Genomic DNA, 24,395 nt, shown 5'->3' on the forward strand with positions numbered 1-24,395 from the left:
ATGCTAACGTAACTCCTCAGGGATCGATGCTGTTATTTTTCAGAGTTTGACAATCTAACCTGTGACAACACATTAGCTAGGGACTATAACTGTTGATAGTTGTTTTTGATTTTGTTTAAATATGCCGAATTGTAATTGCATTGGTTAATGTTGTTCGTACGATTCAACTAAACTAATATAGGGTAACGTCAGCTGTCACTTGTTCCATCACTAACAGCAAACATTTATGTACGGGCTAATGGGATATAAATAGAGTGCAGAATCACGCCACATTGTAAGCACAGAATGCATGATTTTAGTAGTTAGCAGAGCCGTTTAAGGAGATACGGCTCTGGTAGTTAGTAAACCTACAGGAAAGACTTAGTTTAAATAGTAATACTTAACATTGAATTTATGTAGTCTTTAGGTTCCTTTATTGTTTTATGTAGAAATATACTAGTCACAAGAATTCTAGATCGAATGAGTTTTAACACCTTTTTATATATTAGAATTTATCTTTTCTAATACTTAACTATATAAACCTCTTTTATGTTTATTGGAATTCTGATAGTTTATTGATTTTAAATGGAATTATTTAGAGAATGTATCATTTTGGGATACTGTGATTTTCATACAATACTGTGATTGTTGCTATACACTGTACGTTCTAGTCATTTTGTTATTGTACATTCTAAGCCATATTAGTAGGCAGTTACACCCAGATAAGAGAATATCAGTAAAGACCAGCAAAATCACTGTATGTATTCATTCAGAATAAAACCATCCTCCCTTTTTCTTAAATATGTCCATCCTAAATCCACTGATTCATAGGTGCAACACATAGCCAGCTATCCAGAACGTGAACAACAGACCACATGTGTATTGTCATCCAGTCTCAATTATACAAGAATATCTTTTTAAACGCAATGTGGTGTTTTAAACAGGAAAACTCTGATTCCTAATCAACAATCTATTCATGAAATGACAAAAGTTTAATTAGATTTTTTAAACAAAATAGTCACAATGTAAAAAAATTCACACCACCATTACATTAAGAAATGCCCCTTGTTTGCACTGAAGATGTCGCCATTAATCAGAAAGGATCTTAACCAGTTTACCCCCCCCCCCCCCCCCCCATATAAAGGCAGGTTGAGTGAGTAATTTTTTTTGCTCGTTTGCAATGATTGTTGGGTTTCACCTCAGAAACTGATGATGTGATGCACCCAATTTTAGATGCCTTAAGACGTTCAAAACGGACGTGTTAACAGGGCATTTTCTGTCGTCTTAAGACGTATAAATATGACATATTACTGCGAATGCTGACCTAGAAGTATTGGTTCGTACGAGTTCCATAAAACTGGCCTGGCCAGTGTTGTAAACCATTGACTCCATTACATTTATTTTGATTACTTTGCAGTTGGTAGAGGAAACTAACGGTGAATTTGGGAGTATTTTTACATTGTGTCATTATTAAAGGATGTTACTAACACTTTGTTCTGATGTCCAGTACACTGAAAGTATGCCTCTGTACAATTAACTCAGGTTACACTTGAACAGGTTATAAACTACTTCATACCTTTGTGTTGAATCAGAAGTTGCACACACGTGACCTGTGCCAAGAAGCAGGTTCAATGCGAGATTTCAGAGTAAAACTCTAAACTGGGCTTTTAATATCAATCCGTGTTCCAGATTTAACGTGGCTGTTATACTTTTGGGGTGCTCTGAAAAATAATCACCATGTATAATGTCAAATATAAAGTATGTGTTCTGTAGTAAACACACCAAAACACTAATATGAACTGAAACTACAGAGCAACAGTTAAGTGTCAAAGTTCTTTCTTCCCCTTGTAAGAAGCAGTAGTCTCATCACAACTCAAGGTCCACTGACTAGCTGTTTCTGGAGCTTTCAATCAGATCCTGAACAGCTGATGTACCATATTGGCCTGAATATAAGACAATATTTCATTCTTGAAATTATGATTGAAAAGAGGGGTTGTTATATATTCAGGCCAATATGGTATTTGGAGTCATTATTCCGCTGAGGACAACTATGAAATGCTGTTGAAAGCACCGGAAAGGGCTAGTAAATGGACCATGAGTTAACTCACATTTCTTGTTTTTGATGATTTCTGCTCCTCTGTCCACACATAAAAAGCTAAACACATGCAACATCCACTTGACTTCCAGGCAGACAGTGAGGCTAAATGGTTAGCCATCTTTATTATGAAACAAATATTGGGACCAGATCAAACAGCTGTTACATGGTGGTTTTTGGGCCACTCCAGTCCCTTTCCATGTCCTGACACATCCCCAGACAGCCAGCCCTCTCCCAGCTGCCTTCAAGGTGCTTGTTTCTAGGACCACCTCCAGGAGCTGAGCTTCATTCCAGGTGAGTGCATCCTTCTCCAGCTTCTCCTTCCCCCCTCCTGACAATTTAGGTCCCTTTCAGCTGGGCAGCTGACAGTAGATCTGCCGCTGGAATATGTCTCAGTGTGGTAAAGGGCTCTGTGTCTAATATGATAGGTGGTTATACTGCGGTGCCCAATTGTGGTAGAACAGACGTGCATAGAAGATTGAAATTAACCAAACATTCTTCCGACTTTGCCATTTTTTGTGCCAATCAAAATGCTTAAAAGTGGCAACAGAAAACAATTCTTAATAATAGTCACTTGTCATGCAGAAAACAGTTTTAACACTGTGGACTGAAACTGAGTACAACTGATCTGTGTTGAAAACTCATCAAAGTGCATCTAAGAAACTATGAGCATAGCGCTGTTTAATTTGCCTAAAAAAGGGCCTGCTGATGAAAACTATTTGGAATGTTTAGAAACCAATTCTTTTTACTATCACTGGAGAACCTTCAGTAGCATTTTCAACAATAACAATTCAATTCATATATGGCCTGCCATTGTCTCTGCTCAGTGGGTTACAAACTGTTGGGAAGATGTGCGAGAGATGTTCCACAGAGTACAGTGCAAGTCTAGAAGCAGTGGAGGTCAGTAAGGGAAACTTTTCAGTCTGCACACACCTCCAGGTTCTAGCTTCGCTCCTTTTTCTCAGGTATGTTTGTTTAACTTAAAAGACTACTGGTGGGGCAAAAGAAAGAGAGTAATCTGCCAGTTTCCCTGCTCTGCAAAAAATACTTCAGAAAAACCATGTCTAAGTGATATCTATTTAACACAATTATTTATATAGAGGAAAAGCCAACAGAAAATTAACACATTACTCTGAGTATTTCCATCCAATGCTTCATCTGAACATCATGTTTCCTTAACTTTGCATTTTCCATTTTTTACTTTAAGAAAAGAGTAGAAAGTTAGTAATGGTCTGGAGATTTAAGGTCAAGGAGGAGGAAGAGGAAGGGGAGGAAGCTGTCTGATCCACAGAAAGTCCCGGATAGGGAGGGAGGCTGAGGCTGCCGCTGCCTGGCTTCAGTTGGGCGGCTCCTGGGCTGCAAGGAGGACCGGTGTGGGGGAGAAAGAGGGAGTAGAGTGAGTGAGGAAGGTGGTGAGGTATGGGGGAGAGCGAGGAGGAAGATCGGTATTTGGTCGGGCAGGTGAGATAGGAGAGAGGTGGAGAAAGAGACAGAGAGAGGGCTACACGCTTGTCAGGTCATCAGTCCATTGGCCGCTTTTCGCCGTGTTTCTTTGTAAACTCTTCAGCATTCTTCAAGAATTTTTTACGGTCCTTTGAGTATTCTTCAGCTAGGTCTGCCCTCAGGGGATGTTCCGGCTGGGGGTCATTCACCAGCGCAATGAGGGACTGAATTACTGCAAAACACAACACACACAGCCAGAGAAATATAGTTAGATATGAACGATACTTTTCCTGACTTTTCCAAGACTGCGTGGTGTGTGCAAAGCTGACAGTCACATGACTGAGAGAAAGTTAATTAAATATGAGCTGTGTGGTTTGTTCCTCCATCAGCCATCTCTGCTACTGTTATTATGAACCTCATCACAGTTTATCTGTCAGATTTCAGTTAAACACTAAGATCTATCAACCTAGAGACACACTAATACTGACCACCAGCTGCTGACACAGATCTAAGAAGAAACACTGGATCTATCAGCTTACAGTAAGAGTTAGGGTTATGTCCATCAAATTAGTGCTTAGCTTCCTTCAGTGGGCTATTGCAAAGGTTCCCAACTCCTGCGCCTCAGAAAGGTTATAGAACATTAGCTACAATATGTTTTGGCAAAAAAGGGTTAGAACTATAATATAACTGTATAGGCCATTACAGATTATTGTGCAGTTATGACACTGAACTTGTTGCAGTCTGTTGTTTTCCTACTTAAATTAAAGTCGGTCATCAGTAGGTTGAGTGCCACAAAGTGGACTGTCAGATTTCATCCTGACTTTCTCCACAAAGTATCAGTGTCATATCTGCACTTTGAAGACACCATGACTGACTTGAACTTCCTGGAAAACTGTCACCTCCTTAGGAACTGGTGAATCTTTAATGGTGACTTTCTGCAGAAGTGAGTTATGGCTTTACACATTTAACACATTCTACTCATATGCTAAGTTTGGCTTGTTGAATGGAAAAATTGGCTTCACTCCACAAAGTAAGGTATTGAAAATATTTTGTTTAGGTTTTGGCACTTGTGTCACTTGAACTTTCATTGAACAATTTCAACCAACTAACAATTATTTCCATTATTGATAGTCATAGTCTGTTGATTATTTTCATGACTAATCAATTAGTTGTTTGGTCCAAAAAAAAGTCAGAAAATGGTAAAAAATGTTGATCAATGTTTCCCAAAGCCCAAGATGACATCCTTAAATGTCTTGTTTTGTCCACAATCCAAAGATATTCAGTTTAGCGTCATAGAGGACTAAAGAAAGCAGAAAGTATTCACATTTAAGAGGCTGGAATCTAAGAGGCTGGACGTTTTTCTTATAATGACTCAAAACAATTAATCGATGGTGAAAATAGTTGGCAATTAATTTAATAGCGGGCAACTAATCGATTAATTGTTGCAGCTCTATTATGTAGCATCAGCTCAACCACAGAGGCCCTCTGTCACACTAACACACCTACCTTGGTCAGTTTTGGTGGCAGGCTTCCAGTTCTCTGCACTGATCACAGGCAAGCACACCTGGCCCTTCTCATCAATGTTGGGGTGATAGATCTTTGTCTTGAATGTGATCTTGGGAGGCTTGAAAGGGTACTCGGTGGGGAAAATGATTTCGATCCTGAACGCACCTTTGTCATAAGGGGGGTTGTCCTGGAAGTGAGTGAATGAGGTTAGTAAAGGAAAGTGTTGGCCTACTTGTGTCAGAGATGTGTCATACATATGTCAAACAAGGAACAGCAGCTTACAGGAACAATGAGCCCTTGCCATGACAATAGGTTTGATTCCTCAACTTGAATGTTTCTGAAGTTTTTCATTCCAGACCTGCGAATCTCTTCAAGTTCCTGAGAGAACAAGACAATAGTATGTATTACAGAAATGGAAAAAAAAAACAATATCTGCAACATTGCATAAGAATAATACTTCAGTACAATTATAAGTGCTGCTATTTTACAGGGTTATTTCCATTTAGAATTCTGGGGAAATATTCTACTTTTCACTCCACTCTATTAGGTTGGGTATTGAGAATCAGTTCTGAATTGGAACCAGTTCAAAGTGTATGTCTGCAGATTTATTGAGAAACATGCTTTCTTGCTTTTCTATTTCACTTATTGATGGTTCAACCATACCTTACTAACTAGGGTGATGGGTCAACAGTAGTAGCTGCATTCAGAAATTGGGCATTCCAAATGGGGAGAAAATGAGGGCAAATTATGCAAAAATAAATGTGGCTGAACTTTCACAAAATATGTTGTCACTCACAGCACATAGCTGTTTATGGCAGCCTACATCTGCAAAAACTGTCCCCACAAATCAGAGCCACATTCAGTGAGAATTTAGATACGCAGAATTATTGGATCTAATTAATTTATCTATATGTTGTAGTTAGTTACTTTTTGTAGTAAATATACACTGTAGTTATACACATACACAGAATACGTTCATAGCATATGATGAATTCTAGAGGTGGGTGAAATATTATAGTGTATTGACTTTCAGTGGAATTAGATTGTGATAATATGATCATGTTATTGTCATGTGTAGTCACCTTCCTTGCTAACAGTCAGGTTAGTATTTTGAAGTATGGTGGAGGGCGTAAGGAGAGGGACATAAGGAATTACAGACTATATATTTCCCAACATTCTGGCATACTGCTCTGATTAGGCTAATCACTGTCTGCTGAGCAGAGTCTGACAGATCCTGTTGGCATCTCATCTTTTGTGATTAATTCAGTTACTGAGTGACCATCTAAACAATGGCCTCATTTTGCTCTCTGAGACAGTGTTGTTAACCAAAGGCAATACTTTACTCCGGCCTAAGTCTTTTTTTTCCCCCAGAAAGAATTCCTTATTTTGCCCTGCCAACTAGCTTTGAAAGCTAGTTAATGTTTTGTGTGTTGTTAGGTTCAAACACGATTCACTAGTACATCCCACTGACTTGTCTGGAAAACAGCACATCCTGGGTTTTGATCATAGCAGCAATAACACAACAATAACAGCCACCTTGATACACACTTGAAGTATATAAATATGTTTATGGTTTGAAGTCTCAAAACTGTATACTGATGTCACATGTTGCCACTTTTCCTTGAAGAAATAAAAGTCAGGAGAAATATTACTGCTTGTGGTTCTTCAAAATCCTGTACATTTTCTATCATGGAACTATTTAATAAATAACTTTTTATGGTCTAACAGAACTGGCACTCTCTGAATGGCAGCTTGTGATAGTAGTATACTAGTTCAAACACCGAAAATTAGCTAACATTCTTGTAAGATAGGTTTTGTATACTTGTTAGTGTTGGTACTTCAGTTTTTGAACTGCTATAAAACTTTACGGTGTGCAGTCAATTCAACTCTTTCATGGACAGATTCAAGTAGAGCCATACAAGCCAGCTCCACATTCTTTAGATCTTCTTAGTTTTGCTTTGGTCTTGTTGATGCTTACCACAAATACAACGGTTGAACCACTCTAAACTCACAAATTCACTCACAAGGGACTGTAACATCCATTCAATTATTTCTTTCAATCTGGAAAATGAAGAAATGGATCCCAACTTGATTTTTCCATTTTTTGTAGAAAAGTAAAATGACTATGTTCCTGTTCTCATCTTCACTTTGAAATAAAGAAGAAAATCAAATTTAAAAAACAAATAATTTTGTGTATTTTTGCATTTTCCCACAGCCATGGCTGAGAAGCACACACAGCAAAAAGAGAAAAACTATCACACATTTACATGATTTATGAGGGGAAGATACTAACTTTCACTATCAGGTTCACCAGTGATGATATATTAGACGATAGATTTTAGCCGATGTTATGAACATAAAGGCATAATAGACTCATCAGATATAGATCGCAGTTGCATTGTAATTATACTGAATCAACAACAGATGATCTGAGGTAGTACTAGCTTTGCTGCTGAAAAACTTACACATCATACATTATCATGTTTGGAGGGGAGTGAGAGTTTTTCTTTGTTTTCCTTGAATGTAGCCTGTGTGTGTGATGTCTGTATATGAAATCCAGTGACATTGGTTCTGTATTCACTAGCATTATTGGCTTATTCCCAAAAGACTTCCTTCCTAAAAATAACACCCCATGTTGCTACATGTTACATTGTGTGGTTTACATCACTTCTTGTGCGGATCTGTTTGTGATCATATTGCTGCCTATTTGACCTCTCCACTACTGATTAAAATGAGGATGAGCAGCAGGCCTAAGCTCCATCATATACAGCCACGGGGCTTGGGAGGTAGAGCATGCCATCCATTAATCGCAGTGTTTCAGGGTTTTTCCTGGATTTTTTTGAGACAAGGGTAGCTTTTGTCTCAGGGTGGTGGACCCCCTAGTTATGGACAGCGGGCTCCTCTGAACCGTGGCTGCGGGGACGTTGTGCTTGTGTGGTCATGCTTGACGCTCAAACCTGCAATTATCATTATTAGTCATATTTCTATCATAGTTATTATTGTTGTTATTATGCTTCTCGGTGTCTCCCTCTCCTCTCTCCCCCTCCATCTTTCTCTCTCAACCCAACCCTTCAAGGCAGATGGCCGCCCACCTAGAGCCCGGTTCTGCTTGAGGTTTCTTCCCATTAAAAGGGGAATTTTTCCTTACCGCTGTCGCCAAGTGTTTGCTCATGTGGGAATTGTTGGGTCTCTGTAAATTAAAGAGTACAGTCTAGACCTGTTCTACATGAAAAGTGCCCTGAGATACCTTCTGTTATGATTTGGCGTTATATAAATAAACACTGAATTGAATTGAATATTATAGCAGTTTAATGAGGTGGCTGCTTGTCCGGTACGCTTGATTGTACTGTAACTGTGGTAACTAGGCAGAGACATAAACAATATTTCACATAGGAGGCTATATTGAAGAAAGAAATAAAACTTGCTGCCATTGGTGTTTAACTGTGAGTGAATAAACGGCTTTGCATAAAAGCGCTAAATAAATGCAGCCACTAGCTGCTGCGGATTTGTTGATGAAGGACTCAGCATGTGACAGATTCACCAAAAGTTGAGAGGCTATGTTTCATGGAAAGACATTCAGAGTGGGTCATTGAGCTCTTTCATATTGACTCATGCATTAATGCTTACAGGTGTTAAATTACTACTGAAGCTGCTTTGACGACTGTGGCCACTAGGTGTCACTGTAGAATGTGAGTAAGTAAAATGAAAGAAGCAGGGAAACAGAGCGTACTATCTCATAGGGCTGGGCGATATGACCAAAATTGCATATCCCAATATAGGTCATTTCATATCCCGATAACAATACCTATCCTGATATAGCACATCTTAATTCAATGAATGAATAGTTGGTCTGTACATACCCACCCCCCAAGCCCCACACCCCCATTGTCTATCCATCCTTTACACAGATTAAATTCAACTACTCTTCATTGCTCAACTCGAGTACTTCACCTGGTTCACTGTCACCTGTGTGTTCAGCACATACAGGGAGGGCTCAGCCCTGCCTGCAGTGAACCACTGAGAGCAGAGCAGAGTAGCATGACCATAAATGACAGCAAAACACTGCAGAGACTCACACTGAGCTGAAATTAAATGAGTTCACATAAATTTGGTAAATAACAAATAAAAACAGTCTCTACTGTGTTTTTCTATCATTTATGGTTGCTATCTCACTGCTTCTCTCCTTCTCTGTGCGGGTGGGGCTGAGCCCTCTGTGTGTGTGTAGCGCAGCAGAGGAGAGACCGACAGCGATGGAGAGTTGGAGACAACTGAACTTGATATGTTACTGTGCAATAAATATAATAAAGTGTAATAAAAGCTTTGCGAGTAAAAAGTCAAGAAGAGTTATTTATCAATGTAAGCCATGCAAAAGATGGACTACAAATGTGTGATTTGCATCCCAACATCATATACAATAGAGCACAATATGTAACGATAGATGTTTTTCTATCATCAAATGATATATATCATATCACACAGCCCTACAATCTCATGAAAAATAAGAATGTACATTTAGCAATAATGTGGACAAATCGACATTGTCGCGTATACAGGAAAACTGTATAAAGCCCTATGCTTAAAAACACATTGGTAGGGACAAGAAACGATTTCACCCCTGAGTTTTGCTTAAATCAACCTTGAAAAACTGCTTTTTGCAAATAAAAATACTATTTCTGTTGAGTCTAATAATATACTTAGGTTTGATAACACAGGCCATAGGCACTCTGTCATCACTGGTGAACCTGACAGCAAAGGTTATTTATAATAGGCCTGTCATAATTATGTTATTGATTTATATGGTAACGTAATTATCGACATTATCATGTCCATATATCGACTTATCGTACAATATATGGACATGACCTTGATCATTTTAACTGACCTTGATATTGCCCACTGTGTTTGTATGCATGTTTGTTTACATAAGAATATCACAAATATTTTAGCCAACATGATGCCAGAATAAACAGCGTAACTCATTGTATGTGGTCTATCTATTTGAGGCAAATAATGTGTCTGCCTGTTCCAGCAGGTTGTTTCAAGAAGGTTTCAGCATTTGGATAAATTGACAATCGATGCACACGTCCGCCGCTCATATGGCATTAACCAAAAACAACTCTGTCCTAGCCTGTGATGACAAGTTGGTGTTTTTAATGGAAGCGTGGCACTCTCACTCCGTCTGACCCCCCCCCATGTTTACATGTGATGTCAGAGGTGACAGCCGTGTGCAGGCAATCCAGACTAACCTTGCAGGTTAGTCTGGATTGCAAGTTTTTTTTTCCTATTGCAATTCCTATGTCTGATTATTCTTAAGAAGTCAAAGTTAATTTCTCTTTGAAAGGGTGTACTTGCATTATTATACTATTGCATTATCATATCAATGGCATAAAATGGTCAAAAATGACAATAATATTGTTTATCGCCATTTCAATAATGTATATATTCAATATATCGTGCAACAAAAGTAGTTATTGAGACAGACTTGACAGCAAATTTTAAGAGCATCAACCTTCCCTCAAAATTTTACTTCACACAGTACAAAACAAAATAAGAAACCAGAAATAAGGCTTATTTTTTGGTTATGCTTTCAGTTTATTTCCATCTCAAAACGAAAGCAGGAAAACACGCAGTGATTTTCCATTAATGTTGCTCACGAAAAATCTACAATGATAAAAAAAAAAAAAAAAGAATTCGTTTTCATGTTTCCAGATTGAATGAATAATTACATGAACGCATGATCCACAGATCTAACAGTCTGAGTGACCTGTGCGGTGATTTGGAGCAGGAGGTTGAAGAGAAGCTAACGTTAATCACATGCAAACAGACGCTGAGCCCGAGCGTTACGTGCTATCAACACTTTGCAAAACGACACATGGCTGACAATAAGAAATTTACATTCTGTTGCGTTCACATAACAGCTATGAAAAAACGTCAGATGTGGATTTACACCAAGTTCATCCCCACCCATCCCCTAATGGCGAACTCCAAAACCTGACTTGAGTTTAGCCGACGCTATCTTGCTAACGTTAGCTAGGCGCAGCTAAGCTGTGAGGCTAGCAGGTTAACTGCTTAGCAGACGCCTTGTGCTCTGGAAACTCACTGACGGGCTAATGTTGGACACATTTAACTCACTCCGTCGGTCATACAACCACAGCTGCCCGAAAGCCAGTGTGGGCTTGTAAACGACAGATCAGTTTACTGGCGGTGCTCGGCAGGCGGACTCTCGGCTCTCGGGCCTAGTTTACCGGCTGTCTGCTGCCAGTAACTGCTTGGCTGCTCGGCCAACAGTGACCTCTCGGTTTTATAAGGTTTACAGCTTAAAACAGGCACTAAGTGTTTCTTCGTCGTCACACAACAACATCATCTTATATGAGTTTAGACGAAGACTGAACGCCTCTCTACACATTACAGGTGAAATGAAAATAAGGGAATCGGGAGATTTACCTTGGCCAGCCTCCTGCTCGCCGCCATCTTGAAACTACTGTGAGTGTTCCCAGAATACACAGCGCGGGGAATAAGGGTCTGGGGGCTGGGCCCACCGGATCAGCCGGAGAACCAGATCTGTTCCACCGAAATTTCCGTGAAATCCCCGAATTTTGTCCTTACGATATGGGTCATAGAAAAGTATCCGACCATGAGAAAACCTGAACGTTAAAACTAAGCTGTTTTGGGAGGATTTTTGCCTTTACTGGATAGTGGGCAGCGAGGAGGCAGACAGGAAGCAGAGAGATAGAGAGATGAGTACGACACGAAACACGGGTTCAGGGCTGGAACTGAACCAGGGGCGTTCCAAAACTACGCTCTTTCATGGCCGCAGGCTAGTTCTCAGTTTGGAATAGGGTCAGTCCATAGACTGTGTATTAAGTGTATGGGTCAGAGTCAATCCATAGACTGTATATAAAGTAGCCAGATGGGTCAGTCTGGCAACTCTTTCCTTTCTGTTTTGTGAATTTCTGCGTTTCGTTGCGCACACAGAGAGTTGGCATTGATTCATGATGGCGGACCAGAGCGATTTCCGGGTCACCGGATCAGCGAGGAGACATGTAAATCAGGTGATGAAAAGCACCCATGGTGTACAAAATAAAGAGCAAGTATGACAGGGCGCGTCCCCGAGGAGAACCAATAGAAGAGATTCACTGTTGAGATAATGTACCGTTTATCTTTACTCTGGGGCCTGTCAAAAGGTTAACTATCCATTTTACAAGTTTCGAAAGAGAGCAGCTCGCTGGCAAGTATGTGGGTCTGAATCAAGTAAAATCTGTATTTCATTAACAGTTGAGGTTAATACTGTTTGTCTAACATTGTTTAGCTTCCTTGGATTCTTATTCTTTGACACTGGCACTACAATACACTCCTTCCAGAGTCTAGAAACACTGCTGATGAAGAGATATATTTAACAGAAAACAAAAAGTATCAGGTCAGAAAATGTTAGGTCCTGTCCTGTTCCCTCTGTGTGTCAAAAAAAGTCCAGGTAGGTTACTATGTTACTGCTGCCTACCAGCATTTTTGTATTCCTTTGTAAAATCACGTTACATAAAATCTCAGATCAGATGTTTTAAGACATAAAAATCTCTGCTTTGAATAATATATTTTTATCTAATGATTTTCACACACACAAAAAGTTAAATTTCCTCAAATCCTTAAAATAGCATCTACTCCCTCATTGAGAATTCCAGAATATGAATATGCTAATATTTTTCATTTTAAAAGTTCAACTGCTGGATAGAAGATCAGTTTATGTGCACTGGAGACTTGTTGTTTCCATGGGTCCTTGCTGGGCCCAGAAATCATTCTGGTCTACCATCTTGAAGGCTGGTCATATTTGCCTGTTCCTTCCCTGGGGAGCGAGGAGCGATCTCTGAGGTTTGAGTGAGGATTCATGAGACAAGCCTTCATGGAAGTCTTTCGCCGGCCAACTAAGCCCTTTATTGGAAATCTGTTAGTGATTGGATGCTGCAGCTGATCAGACTCCTCTGATACATCACAGTTTTATACCAGAGTGTGAAGTCAAGTCAATTTTATTATATAGTGCTAAATCACGACAGAAGTTATCTGAAGGCACTTTTCACATAGAGTGGACAGACAAATAACAGATTCAACTGAATTTTTATATTTGGTTTTCTCTGTCACCATCAAGTGTTAATTGTAGATCTGATCAAGAAAGGAAACAAAAACAACTTTTCATTCATTAGGACAAATTTTCTTTTCATGATCTGTTGTTTCCCACATTAACATTCATCATGGGTGATATAGTCAGACAGAGGAGGAGAGTCTGTTGTCTTTCTGCAAGAAACACATTTGAATTTTTTATCCTCACTTGCATTCATTCACATGTGAGGCTGAAAATCCTGTTGCCTATAGTTTGATGTGAAATATAGTTACATAATCTCCACTTTCCCTAAAACATTTAGACTAATAAATAATTTATACAGTTTATAAGACATGTTGATCATAACCTGATTAAATCATTTAGCTCTCATTCATGCCAACACTACTTTAAGCTTATTTGCAAATGTTTCTTCAACTTTACCCCTAAATTGAACTGAATTGACTGACTGGATTCATATAACACTATAATTCCACAATTTGCCTCTCATTCACCTATGCACACACTAACACACCAATCGTGCCAAAATACCACAGAGGGCACTTGACTAACCATCAGGAGCAATTTGGAGTTCACTGTCGCACTCAAGGGCTGCTTTACCTCCTGAGCCACAGCTGCCTCCCATGTCACCCATCTTCATGTTTTAATAGTTCTTGGACAACAAAGGAGCTCTATGGCACAGAGGAGTGAGATATATCCGGCTTTGGACAGACATGCTTGTTACTAGGATCAATTTGTTGTTGGTTTTAGTCTTTTCACAATATTTGTTTGTAATAAAATTATCATCAGACTTATCTTTTAAATTTACATGTGATCACATACAGTACATGTTAAAGAATCTAGTAATAACTAATAATAAAAATAATAACAGTCTTGATCATCATTCAGCTTTTAATAAAAATGAAAAGATGGGGTTGTGTTCGGAGAGTTTTAATCCAATGGTAAATTGTACATATAATGATATTAGAGCTGCAAATTAGAAAACCTCCCTGTAAAATAATACAATGTCCATCTTTCTTTGAGCACGATGTGTCCCTGCATGCCAGCCTTTGCAAAGAGGTCACAGAGCTTTGCCTGTTTATTTTGCAGTTCCGCCGAATCCTCTTACAATATTGTCGTTGGTTTCAGCAGCATCCTTGAGTGCCTGCATCACCAGAGCGCTCCTCTTCCTCGTCTCTTCCATTCTCACCGGGTTCGATTCAGGTAGATTCTAATGGACAGTACAGCAAGAGACATGCAATCAATTAATGCATTAAACCATGTGAAGACGTTTGTTTCTTTTTCTGCTTTAAATAATTTGTCTCTAAAACAAATTCTTGTGCAATATTTATTTGCATAAATATTTAATTTTTTCATCTTAGTTATTTAAATAGCTTTCATGCCTTTATTCATGGCTGTAACACATACTTTGCTGTTCACATAGTTCAGAGACATGTTACAAAAGCTTTATCAGGTCTCAACATCCAACCAAGCAACTGATAGCCCCTATGAAAACTTCTATGTGATTAAAGCCTCTTCCACTATATTCTGATAGCACTTTTTTTTGTTTGTAGAAAAAATTACTTTGAGATGAAATTAAAGTCTCAAAAATTAAACTGGTGCAGTTTTAACTACACACAGTCAGTTAACCACATCATTGCAACAGAGGCAAAATATGCAGAGTCCTGCATATAGAGTTAAAGTCATGATGTCATGTCCGGGCTAGCCTCTGTTCCACTGGCTTCTGTAACTCAATGCAATGCAAAAATCTCTGATTTAGCATTTCTTTCATCAGTCTCCCTGATAAAAAATGTGTTGCTGGAGTTTCCTGCTTTCCATATTCTAAGACAACTCAGCATCCACTACAGAACTTACCATCAGAAGTTGAAAACTTTGTGATTTTAAGTTAAACTTATTTTTTGAGCACACAAAACCTACAGAAAATTTACCAGCACAGCAGCACGTTTACTCAAATCATCTTAACTTGGTTTCCATATCCATGAAATGCAACATTTTTCCAACTTTTTACCTGTAATTTCTCTGTCCAAAAAAACCTTGTACAGCATTCACTCCTCTCTGTCTTGCGGTTATTACAGACATGTCTGAACTAACCGTGACCCCTCCCCTCACATGCTCAACTTTTGTCTAGCTGCCACATTTAACCCATGTCTATGACTCATGGGAAATTGTGTTCTTTAAAAGGTAGCTCAAAACAGAAATATTGAATACATTAGAATGTTTTTCAAAAAACTACTGTCTTTATCTAGACATAGTACAACAAAGGACTTGCACAGAGAAAAGAAAAAAAAAGTCAGACAGATCTGTATTTTAAATATTTCTATTATTTACATAGCAGGGCTGTACAGACAGTGAAAAATGTGTTTAAGTGCAAGAGAGCAAACATTTCAGTCCATGTTGGATTTTCCTTAGTGCTAAATGAGGCATGCATAATGAGTCACCCTATGTGTGGGTTACTCTACAGATGCACCTCATCAATGATCTAGGGCTTGATTGAATACTTGTCAAGTCAACTGCCTGCAGGACAAGTCATTAGAAACACATTTGGAAAATATAATTCCATATCATCAACATATTCTCATAAACATACTGATATATGTATACATACAAATGTTAGCTTTTACACCTGGAATGGGACCCATCGGTACAGAGAGACAATAAGAGTCACAGGAAACAGGTCATTATCTAATTCTTCATTCAAGCCACTAGGGTGTAGCGTTTTAAGGTAGAAGATATATCTGCATTCACATTGGAGTAAAATTTAATTTCCACCACGACGGTTAGGAATTATCATGTCAATGCCACAGACCGCCAAATCCGAAATAGAATTTACTGTATGCAACAGCGGATTTAGGATCAGCTCAGCAGATAGCACTTTTATGTTCATAGATTCTAAATTTAAGTTGTCTCCTTGTTTTTCCAACATACTGGATGCCACATTTGCAAGAAGGTAGACAACATTACTAAAGCTGCATGTTATCATTTTTTAAATTTTGTACTTTTTTTTTTTTGGCCACAAAGCTGGTAAAAGTGTTATACTCTTTACAATTAGAACATGCAGCACAAACATGTGTCCAAACATGCTTTGCAGATGGAGTTTTTCTGTGTCTGCGTGCACCAGTGTGTACTGAACATTCTTTGCTCTAGAAAAAGAGAAAAGAGATAAAATGTTCCAGTTATTTTTCACAGCATTACATATCTCATGCCCAAGTGGTGAACAGGTAGTATTAAATACACGAGAGAATTTTTTTGCTTTTCAGGTTTACATTTGGAGAATAATTCAGTTCTGTTTTTCTCAGAAGCCTTTGCAAATGCCTGATCCAAGACATCTCATGGATACCCCCTCATCATCATCCCTTGTGGAGATGTGTCTGGCCCTAAGAAACTGACGATAGGGCAGACCTTTTTTGAGGGGGATAGAGTGATAGCTTGAGTAGTGTAAAAGACTATTTCTGTCTGAAGGTCTGGTGGAGAGAGTGGTGTAAATGTCTCTCCCATTATAGATTATCCATGTCACCAAAAAACTTACTGTGTGACTGTCACATTTCATACTGAATTCAACTGAATCAATACAATTGTTGAGATACTGTGGAAAACCTGGAGATAACAATCAGAGCCATTCCAAATCAGAAATATGTCATCAATATATTTTCCAAGACAAAGTGGATTACGAGAATAGATTATTATTGTAGACATACTGGTGTTCAAACCATCCCATAAAAAGTTGTGCATTGTCAGGGGCGAAGCTTGCGTCCACAGCAGCACCATATGTCTGGAAAAAGAAATCTTTACCATAAAGAAAGTACTTTTTAGTCAATTAATTAGACACATCAACTAGGAAGTGTTGAGTTGAGTTATTTCATCCCCATTGTCTTTTAGATATGAAGGGAGCTTTTCATTTCATGGTCTGATGTGATTATCAACTCAATTAGATAAAGGTTCAGTAAGAGAACCAGTACTCCTTATAATAGGGCAACATTTTGGGAACCCTTTCTTAGGCTTGTGTACTTTATGTAGGCCATAAATAACTTATTTGATAGGAAAATCATTAGTCAAGTACTTGTATTCAGATGGACTCACAGAACTACAGGATTTATCCCTTAAAAGAGAAGGTTGGATCACATTGCAGTTTGGCATTGAGGTCATCTTGGATTTTCTTCAGATCAATTTCATTGCTCCTGGTTTTGAGTATCTCTTCTACATAATCAAGTTTTGCTGTGTTTTTAAGTTCTTTTTATGTGAAATCAATCAACAGAACTGTCACATCCAGCCAGGGCTCAAGACTAACAGCATCACATCATTCCGGGGACAGTAGAAAATGTGTTCTGGATGAACAGAGATCTTCCCTGGTATGCCCCTGGGATGAAAGGGATTTTATATATAATTTTTATTTATTTATTTATTTTAAACTATCACTCAGCAAATGACAAACTGAACAAAGCGCTGACTACAATGGAGCAAGTCTTCCCATGCTGTTCCTATAGTTATTATCACTGGCTGGCTACCCACTGCGAGAAATGTTCCTGCGGTACCGGCCCATCTATCCCCTCAGTTACAAACAGCTTGCTGGCAGGACCTTGCAAATATTTTGCGCTGGTTAAACAATACACCGCTACCCTGGCTGTGTGTAAGTATATTAGCTAAAGCATACATTTAGATGATTTCAATATATTATTGTGGTCTTTTTTGTTACAATCTAAGCCTTAAAGACTTATTTTGCTACGTACTGCTTGTACGTGGACAGCAGTGAGGCACAGATTGCAGTTATATCCATGTGCACCCTGCACGCAGCTCTAGTAATGTTGTCTGTCTTCTTGCATGTACCAAATGTGGCATCCAGAGTGTTGGAAAAACAAGGAGATAACTTAGATTTAAAATCAATGAACATAAAAGTGCTATCTGCTGAGCTGATTCTAAATCAGCTGTTGCAAGACACTTTGCGTATGGTAATCATTCTATTTCGACTTGGCATTCTGTGGCATTGACATGATGATTCCTTATTGTTGTGGTGGAAATATATTCACATTGGACAAACACTTCATTGTGAATGCAGATATATCATCTACCTTAAAAACACTACGCCCTAGTTGCTTAAATGAAGAATTAGATATGACCTGTTTCCTGTGACTCTTGCTGTCTTTCTGTACCAATGGGTCCCATTCCAGGTGTAAAAGCTACCATTGGTTTGTATAGTGTTTCCCCTATAATAGTATAGGGCTGGCAGGCTGCCAGGCCAACGAGAACCCCCGCTAGGCCAAAAAATGTTTTCTTAAATGCCAAATATAACGCCAAATATCCATTCATCCAGCAATCAATAGCATTTGGGAGCCTCTGTGCAGCACTGTTTCAAAACATGAGTTAACCTCTGTGGCATTGCCTAGGAAAGTCCTGGTCAGTGTATCTCTTTTTAAGGAATACAGCAGTACGGAAGTGAGGGAGTGGTTACGTGAGAGAGCAATCAGCAGAAAAGTGAAGGTGAACGCGAGCGGAGCAAAGCAAAAGGTTGTTAAATTCTCAATCTGGCAGTAAATGTACAGTACAGACTTACAGTGTGTCAGTTAATAAATGCTGCGGCTTCTCAAGACCAAGAAAAGTTTCGTCTGTTCTTTTCCTATCTGCTGGAAAAATGAAGGGGGTTAGCCCCAAAATTAGCAACAATGGGTTAGCCTAACCTGATGACGCTAAACAGAGAAATAGAGAACGGAGAAACATGAGGCTGCTAATCTGTTAGAATGAATTTCAGGAGTTGAATACAAATCATATATATATATATATTCCTATAACCTCTGTGTTGTTGCCTGGGAAACTGCAGGTAGCGTAACGCCTTTTAAGGAATAGGGCAGTACGTGAGTGAGTGAGTGGTTAAGCGAGAGAGCGAGCGTCAGAAAAGTGACAGTGAATGTGAGCAGAGCAGAGGAAAAGGTTAGCGGTAAGGCCGTATTCAGACCAAATAAGGCAATGCAGTGTTCAGCCGCAGGGTTGAGCGGAGGTGTGTGGGGGTGTTTATTTGTCCTCCGGAATGTAACCACTGCGAAACAATCAGAAAATAACGGTGGAGGAAGTGCTGCTCGCGGTTGCGAACAGGTAGGTTTAGGAGAATCTGGGATATGCTTCCTGAATTAACAAGGCGGTTGAAGAAGGAGAGTTTGGTGGGTGGGTTAATTGCTAGTGGTATCCACGTAAACGGCTGTATTGTGGCTGTTTCACCATTATCAGCACCGGCTACCAGAGTGTTAGTTTCCAATGTGCCTCCGTTCATTAAAAACAAGGCGCTGATGAGGGAATTATCTTGGTTTGGTGAGTTTGCTAGTAGTTTCAGGCTGATTGCGTTGGGTTGTAAAAACCAGCAGGTGAAACATGTGATGTCACTTAGGAGGCAAGTGTTCATATATGTGAGGAGCCCTGATCAGACATTGAGTGTGAGTTTCCACGTGAAGCATGGTGAGAGTGTGTATGCTGCGGGATTTTGGGTGCGGGGAGATAAGACAAACAGGTTGCATGTCCATGCAGACAAGGAAGCTGGGCCCGCAGTTTCTTCTGGAGGTCAGGGGAAGGAGTCTGCAGCGAGGGAGGATGGAGGAACTGAGGCTGCAGTGGGCTTAGCTGAGCAGGCTGGGGAGGTGAGGTCCAGTATTGAGGAGGGGTGCGAGAGGTGGCAGATCAGGTGCAGGGGACTAGTAGAGTAGACAGGCTGGCAGAGGACCAGGGTGCTGTCAGGCTAGGAGAGTCAGAGGCCGGGCAGGGCAGCGTGCAGGAGGAGCAGTGAGAGGTGGGAGAAGGGGAAGAAGAGGGATGGATTGTAGCTAGGGTAAGGAAGGGGAAGAAGAGGAGTAGACAAGGGGTAGGGGGGGGTTGCAGGAGTGCAGGGTAAGGTAAAGAACTCAGGGATGGGAGGAGTGGAAAGTCAGACTGAGATGGGTGAGTCAGATGCTGGCCCTCCAGCAGTTTGGTGAGTTTGGATAGCTCGGGAGAGCTGGAGCTCTCCTCAAGCCAGGTGAAGGGGAGGTCTACTCCTTTGAAGAGCTAGACAGCTTTCTGTCAAAAACCAAAAACTAGGGATGCACGATATTGGATTTTTTGCCGATATCCAATATGCTGATATTTTCCAACTCATTGGGCCGAAAACCAATGCCGGTATATGCACATATTTTTTTCCAGATGGCTGAGGAGACTATTATGCATATAAGTATAGATTGTACTAAGTATGCTCAAGAAAGACACCAGATAATATTATACAATAATAACACTGGAGTTCAGGAGCTCACCATTAAAACTTAAATGAACCTGCCAAGTGGGTGGAGCAGTAGTTCTCTTTGAGTTTATTAAACAAACAGGATTAATGTAGGATTTAATCTCTGGTCCACACTCCAGAGCAGAAGGTGGTGGTAATGTACCTAATACGCTGGTTGCCAACCGTCTGTATAAACCAAAAAGAAAACTTTTTTTTTTTCTCCAAATGGAGTGGTACATCCTGTCAGCCAAGGCGTTTCCTATCTGTACAGCCGAACATAGCGGCTCCTCCACAGAATGTTTCTCCCTGATGGTCCCAGTGCTTCCCTCACAGGCTCCATTTCACTCAAGCTGCCTGTCAAACCCGCTGCTTCTTCCCACTTTAACCTGAATAACAAGCTGGAGCTCTGTGCTCTGGTTAGATCCACATGAAGAGCCGGGGCTAACGTTAGCTGGGAGGCTAGCGGAGGCTAGCTGGCTGTGCTTCCCTTCTGGCCCAGCTGCGGCTTACGCTCCACTAGCCTCCAGAGCATAGTTGAGCTCCCGCTCAGCTGTCGTAAAGCAGTGCTGGCTCTCTTACCCAAGAAGGGTGATCTGAGTGACTTACAGAGCTGGAAGCCTGTTGCACTGGTCTGTGCGGATTTTAAAATATATTCTAAGACTCTGGCAAACAGGCTGAAAGGCCAACTGGACACAATCATTCACAAGGATAAATTATACTGTGTGCCGGGACACTCTATACTGGACAATTTACATCTGTTATGGGATATGCTGGACTTAGCAGGACTGTCACATGCAAAATTTGGTCTTCCGGGGTTAGACCAGGAGAAAGCATTTGACAGGGTAGATCATGGTTATCTTTTTAAAACACTGCAGGCTTTTGGATGTGGGGTTAAAATGTTATATACTGGTGCCTCATGTTTGGTTAAAGTAGCTAGGGGTCTCAGCATCCCAGTAGAAGTAGGAATTTAACAGGACTTACCACCTTCTACACCACGGTTCTAAGGGCTAGCCTCCATTTTTTCCCTCCTTGACAGTGTCAGCTGAGACTCAAGGGTGGCAGGAGGAAGGTGTGTGTGCAGGATGTCAGGCTGGTTTACAAGCCCCCGATCCGAGATCAGGGGATCTGCAGTGGAGGGTGCTTCATGGGGCCCTGGCGACTAACATGTTTCTGTCCAAAATAGATAAAAATGTGGGGAATGGCTGTCCTTTCTGTAATTCACCTGAGACTGTTGCACATGTGTTCACTGAATGTAACCGTCTGTCACCTGTTCTTGCTTTGTTGAAAGTGCTACGTGGAAAGATGGGAGTTCTTTTCTGTGGGGCTGTACGTTTTGGGACCAGTGTATTCCGTGAAAAGCAAAACAAAAAGTGTGCTGATGAACTGTTTGGGCAGGCTAAACTGGCTACTTGACTCACAAGGAGGAATAAAGTGAAGGATTGTGGGCTGGATTGTGGCCAGTGAACGAGCCACCAAACTAACATTCACCAGTGAAAAGTGCATGTGGTTATAGGTGTTGAGGAGGGATGATGAATGGAGTTACGGGTGTCTGTGAGATGGGATGTTGGTCTATTTTATGTTTTTGATCAATGGGTAGGAGCTGTATGTGGTGTTGTAAGTGCCTCTGTTTATTAAAGGATATCAAAAGTCTCTCTCACTCTCTCGCTGGTGCTCTCTCTCTCTTTCTCCTGTCTTTTTTACAGTACAGACTACAGTGTGTCAGTTAATAAATGCTGCAGCTTGGGGGTTAGCTCTGAAGTTAGCAACAATGGATTAGCCTAACCTGACAACACTTAACAGAGAAATAGAAAACGGAAAAATGTGTGGCTGCAGTCTCATTTGGTATATGATTGTCCTGGTTTGTGTGAAGTATACCTTTGAATTCAATACAGATGTACAAATAATGAACGTGCAATTTGAATTTAACAGTATGGGAACCCTTCTGCATTAAAACCCTTCTGTTTTAATTTTTTTATTTATTTTTTTTATTTGGTCATTAATTTATTTCCTTTTCATTTGTTTTATGTTTGTTATTACCGTTCAAATATCTGATATGTAGGGGAAGGCCTTTTTTATGGTTGGACTAGAATCTAATTAATAATATCCCTCAATCTCTGAACAAATAAATCTATACTGTCGTGATGTTATTTGAAAATCTCAAAAGATATTGTTGGCACATTGATCCACCTATCAATGTGGTTTGATAAATTACTATCAATTCTTCCTTGTGAGAGATTATCCAATGTATTACAAGGAACCTTAGATGAGTCTGTAAAAGAATGGTGATACCTCAGCATGTATTTTGGTTGGGAGTGGCAAGCAATAATATATGTTAAGGTAGATAGATATCTCTATCTCACCAAACATTCTCTTTTACTGTGTATATGTTTTCATGCTGGGACAGCAGTATAAGAAATGTGTGTATTTAATTTGATTTTAAGTGTACGTTGCTCTCTTGACATGTTTGCTTTTTTCAAAATAAAAACAAAGTAGGAAAGAAAAAAAAGGAATAACTTTACCATAATGTAAAAAACATAGCAAAACATGGTGATCATATGACGAAAACACTGCAGTTCGACAACCACATCACACAGTGTAGGCTACTGAACATTTGACTGATGGTCATCAATGCAGAATTCTGACGTGAAGAAGGTGACTTCATAAGGGGCATACATGGGGCTATGTAGAGAATAAATAGGATAAGCATATAGGCCATTATCCACTTTGATTCAAAGAGTGACTGATGTTGCGTGTGGTAGGTCGTACAAATCAGGTGGCAAGGAATCTGTGAACATACAGCCTGTATTCAATTCTTTGATAATAATTTGATTGAAGAACGTTAATTCTCTGACAAACTGCTCTTTTTCTACTGACGGGGTAGAATCGGATTCTGCATTCTGCTGTTTCTTTCCCCAATATTTAAGTTCGGTGTGTTTTGCTTCCTGCTGGTGACACCATTTCACTCACATACACAGTTAGCTAAGACGAAAAAGAACTCAGTGGGAATGTATCTGGAAAATGTATAAAATTAAAACAAAAAGCATTTACAAAGACTTCGACGCTTCCTCTTCCTGTTGCAACATCATCATCATCATCATCATCATCACCACCACCACCAGCAACCACAGACACATTCAGTCCTTTGCCACCTTACTGGATCACAGATTGATCATTGCACACTGAAGGGAACGTTTTAGTATCGGCAGATTAGACATGACGGGTCCTGACAAGACATCGTAGCTAACTATAAACTAATGCAAGCCTTTCAAATATAAAAACGACTATTGCACTTAAGACACAAACCGGGATTACAATTACAGTGCAGCAGAGAGGCTGTACACTGAATGTCAGGTGCAATATAGCGAGTCACCTTGATCAGATTTTTCCGCCTGTCTTCTGTCGGGACAACCATCAGCCACGTCCCAAAGCCGACCCCCAGGACTACGACCATCGCAGTGGAGCTCAGGATGGTCCGCAGGCCGCTCATCCTGGAGAGTTTCAAGGCCACACAGTATTTGCCAGATTTGTTATCTGTGTACAATTCACTGCTGAAAGACTCACCTCCAGCGTCGAGTTCATTGAGCGTTTTAGTTGTGTTGTAATGTTGGACACAGCAGCAGTGCACACTGGGAGTTCTTCTTCCTTTGGTTTTATGGCGAGTTGCAACCACTGCTCATAAGGTGAATACCGCCACCTACTGTACCGGAGCATGCAGCATGTGATATTATCCCTGGACTACTTTATATCATTAGGTAAATAAATAATTCTTTAATGATAGTTTTAATTTTTTTTAAAAACTCGCTAAATTCTATGGTATAATCCTATCTCCTTATTATTTATTGTGGACAGTTTGGTTCATCCTTGCCACAATCATGCACCTGTTCAAGACTTGGAGCTGTGTGCGCCGCTACTTTTTTACTTTAATCTTATCTCCTTCAAACATTCCACAACGGCTTTCTGTGTGTCCTGTACCCTACCTCCTGATATTCCCAGAATGCCCTCAAGGTTCCATTCTCTTCCTGCTTTAACTAACTAAC

General features: G+C 40.0%; 2 protein-coding genes across 2 annotated transcripts; both read right to left on the reverse strand.

Moving 5' to 3' along the window:
* Positions 1–2,169: 2,169 nt before the first annotated feature.
* ube2l3b (ubiquitin-conjugating enzyme E2L 3b) lies at positions 2,170–11,745 on the reverse strand. The gene is made up of 4 exons (XM_067600092.1): positions 11,468–11,745; positions 5,306–5,401; positions 5,024–5,210; positions 2,170–3,749 (listed from the first exon to the last, which is right to left on the reverse strand). Exons 1-4 carry the CDS (start codon positions 11,492–11,494, stop codon positions 3,595–3,597), a joined length of 465 nt encoding a protein of 154 aa, XP_067456193.1. The 5' UTR covers positions 11,495–11,745; the 3' UTR covers positions 2,170–3,594.
* A 1,280-nt stretch (positions 11,746–13,025) lies between these two features.
* On the reverse strand, positions 13,026–24,002 carry uqcc3 (ubiquinol-cytochrome c reductase complex assembly factor 3). Its single transcript, XM_067600093.1, has 2 exons — positions 23,729–24,002; positions 13,026–14,340 (listed from the first exon to the last, which is right to left on the reverse strand). The coding sequence occupies exons 1-2, from the start codon at positions 23,843–23,845 to the stop codon at positions 14,209–14,211; spliced, it is 249 nt and encodes an 82-aa protein (XP_067456194.1). The 5' UTR covers positions 23,846–24,002; the 3' UTR covers positions 13,026–14,208.
* Between the last annotated feature and the right edge of the window lie 393 nt (positions 24,003–24,395).

Source organism: Thunnus thynnus, chromosome 2 (genome assembly GCF_963924715.1).
Source record: "Thunnus thynnus chromosome 2, fThuThy2.1, whole genome shotgun sequence".
Taxonomy (NCBI): domain Eukaryota; kingdom Metazoa; phylum Chordata; class Actinopteri; order Scombriformes; family Scombridae; genus Thunnus; species Thunnus thynnus.

Bases quoted from the DNA above. Each gene is read 5' to 3' on its own strand.
- ube2l3b (XM_067600092.1), bottom strand. From the start codon at position 11,494: ATGGCGGCGAGCAGGAGGCTGGCCAAG. The intron at 5,211-5,305 runs GTAAGCTGCTGT...ACTCACTTCCAG, and splicing joins GGCAAGGGCTCATTGTTCCT to GACAACCCCCCTTATGACAA. The intron at 3,750-5,023 runs GTAGGTGTGTTA...TGTGTTTTGCAG, and splicing joins TGCCACCAAAACTGACCAAG to TAATTCAGTCCCTCATTGCG.
- uqcc3 (XM_067600093.1), bottom strand. From the start codon at position 23,845: ATGAGCGGCCTGCGGACCATCCTGAGCTCCACTGCGATGGTCGTAGTC. The intron at 14,341-23,728 runs GTGACTCGCTAT...ACTGTCCATTAG, and splicing joins GGCGGAAAAATCTGATCAAG to AATCTACCTGAATCGAACCC.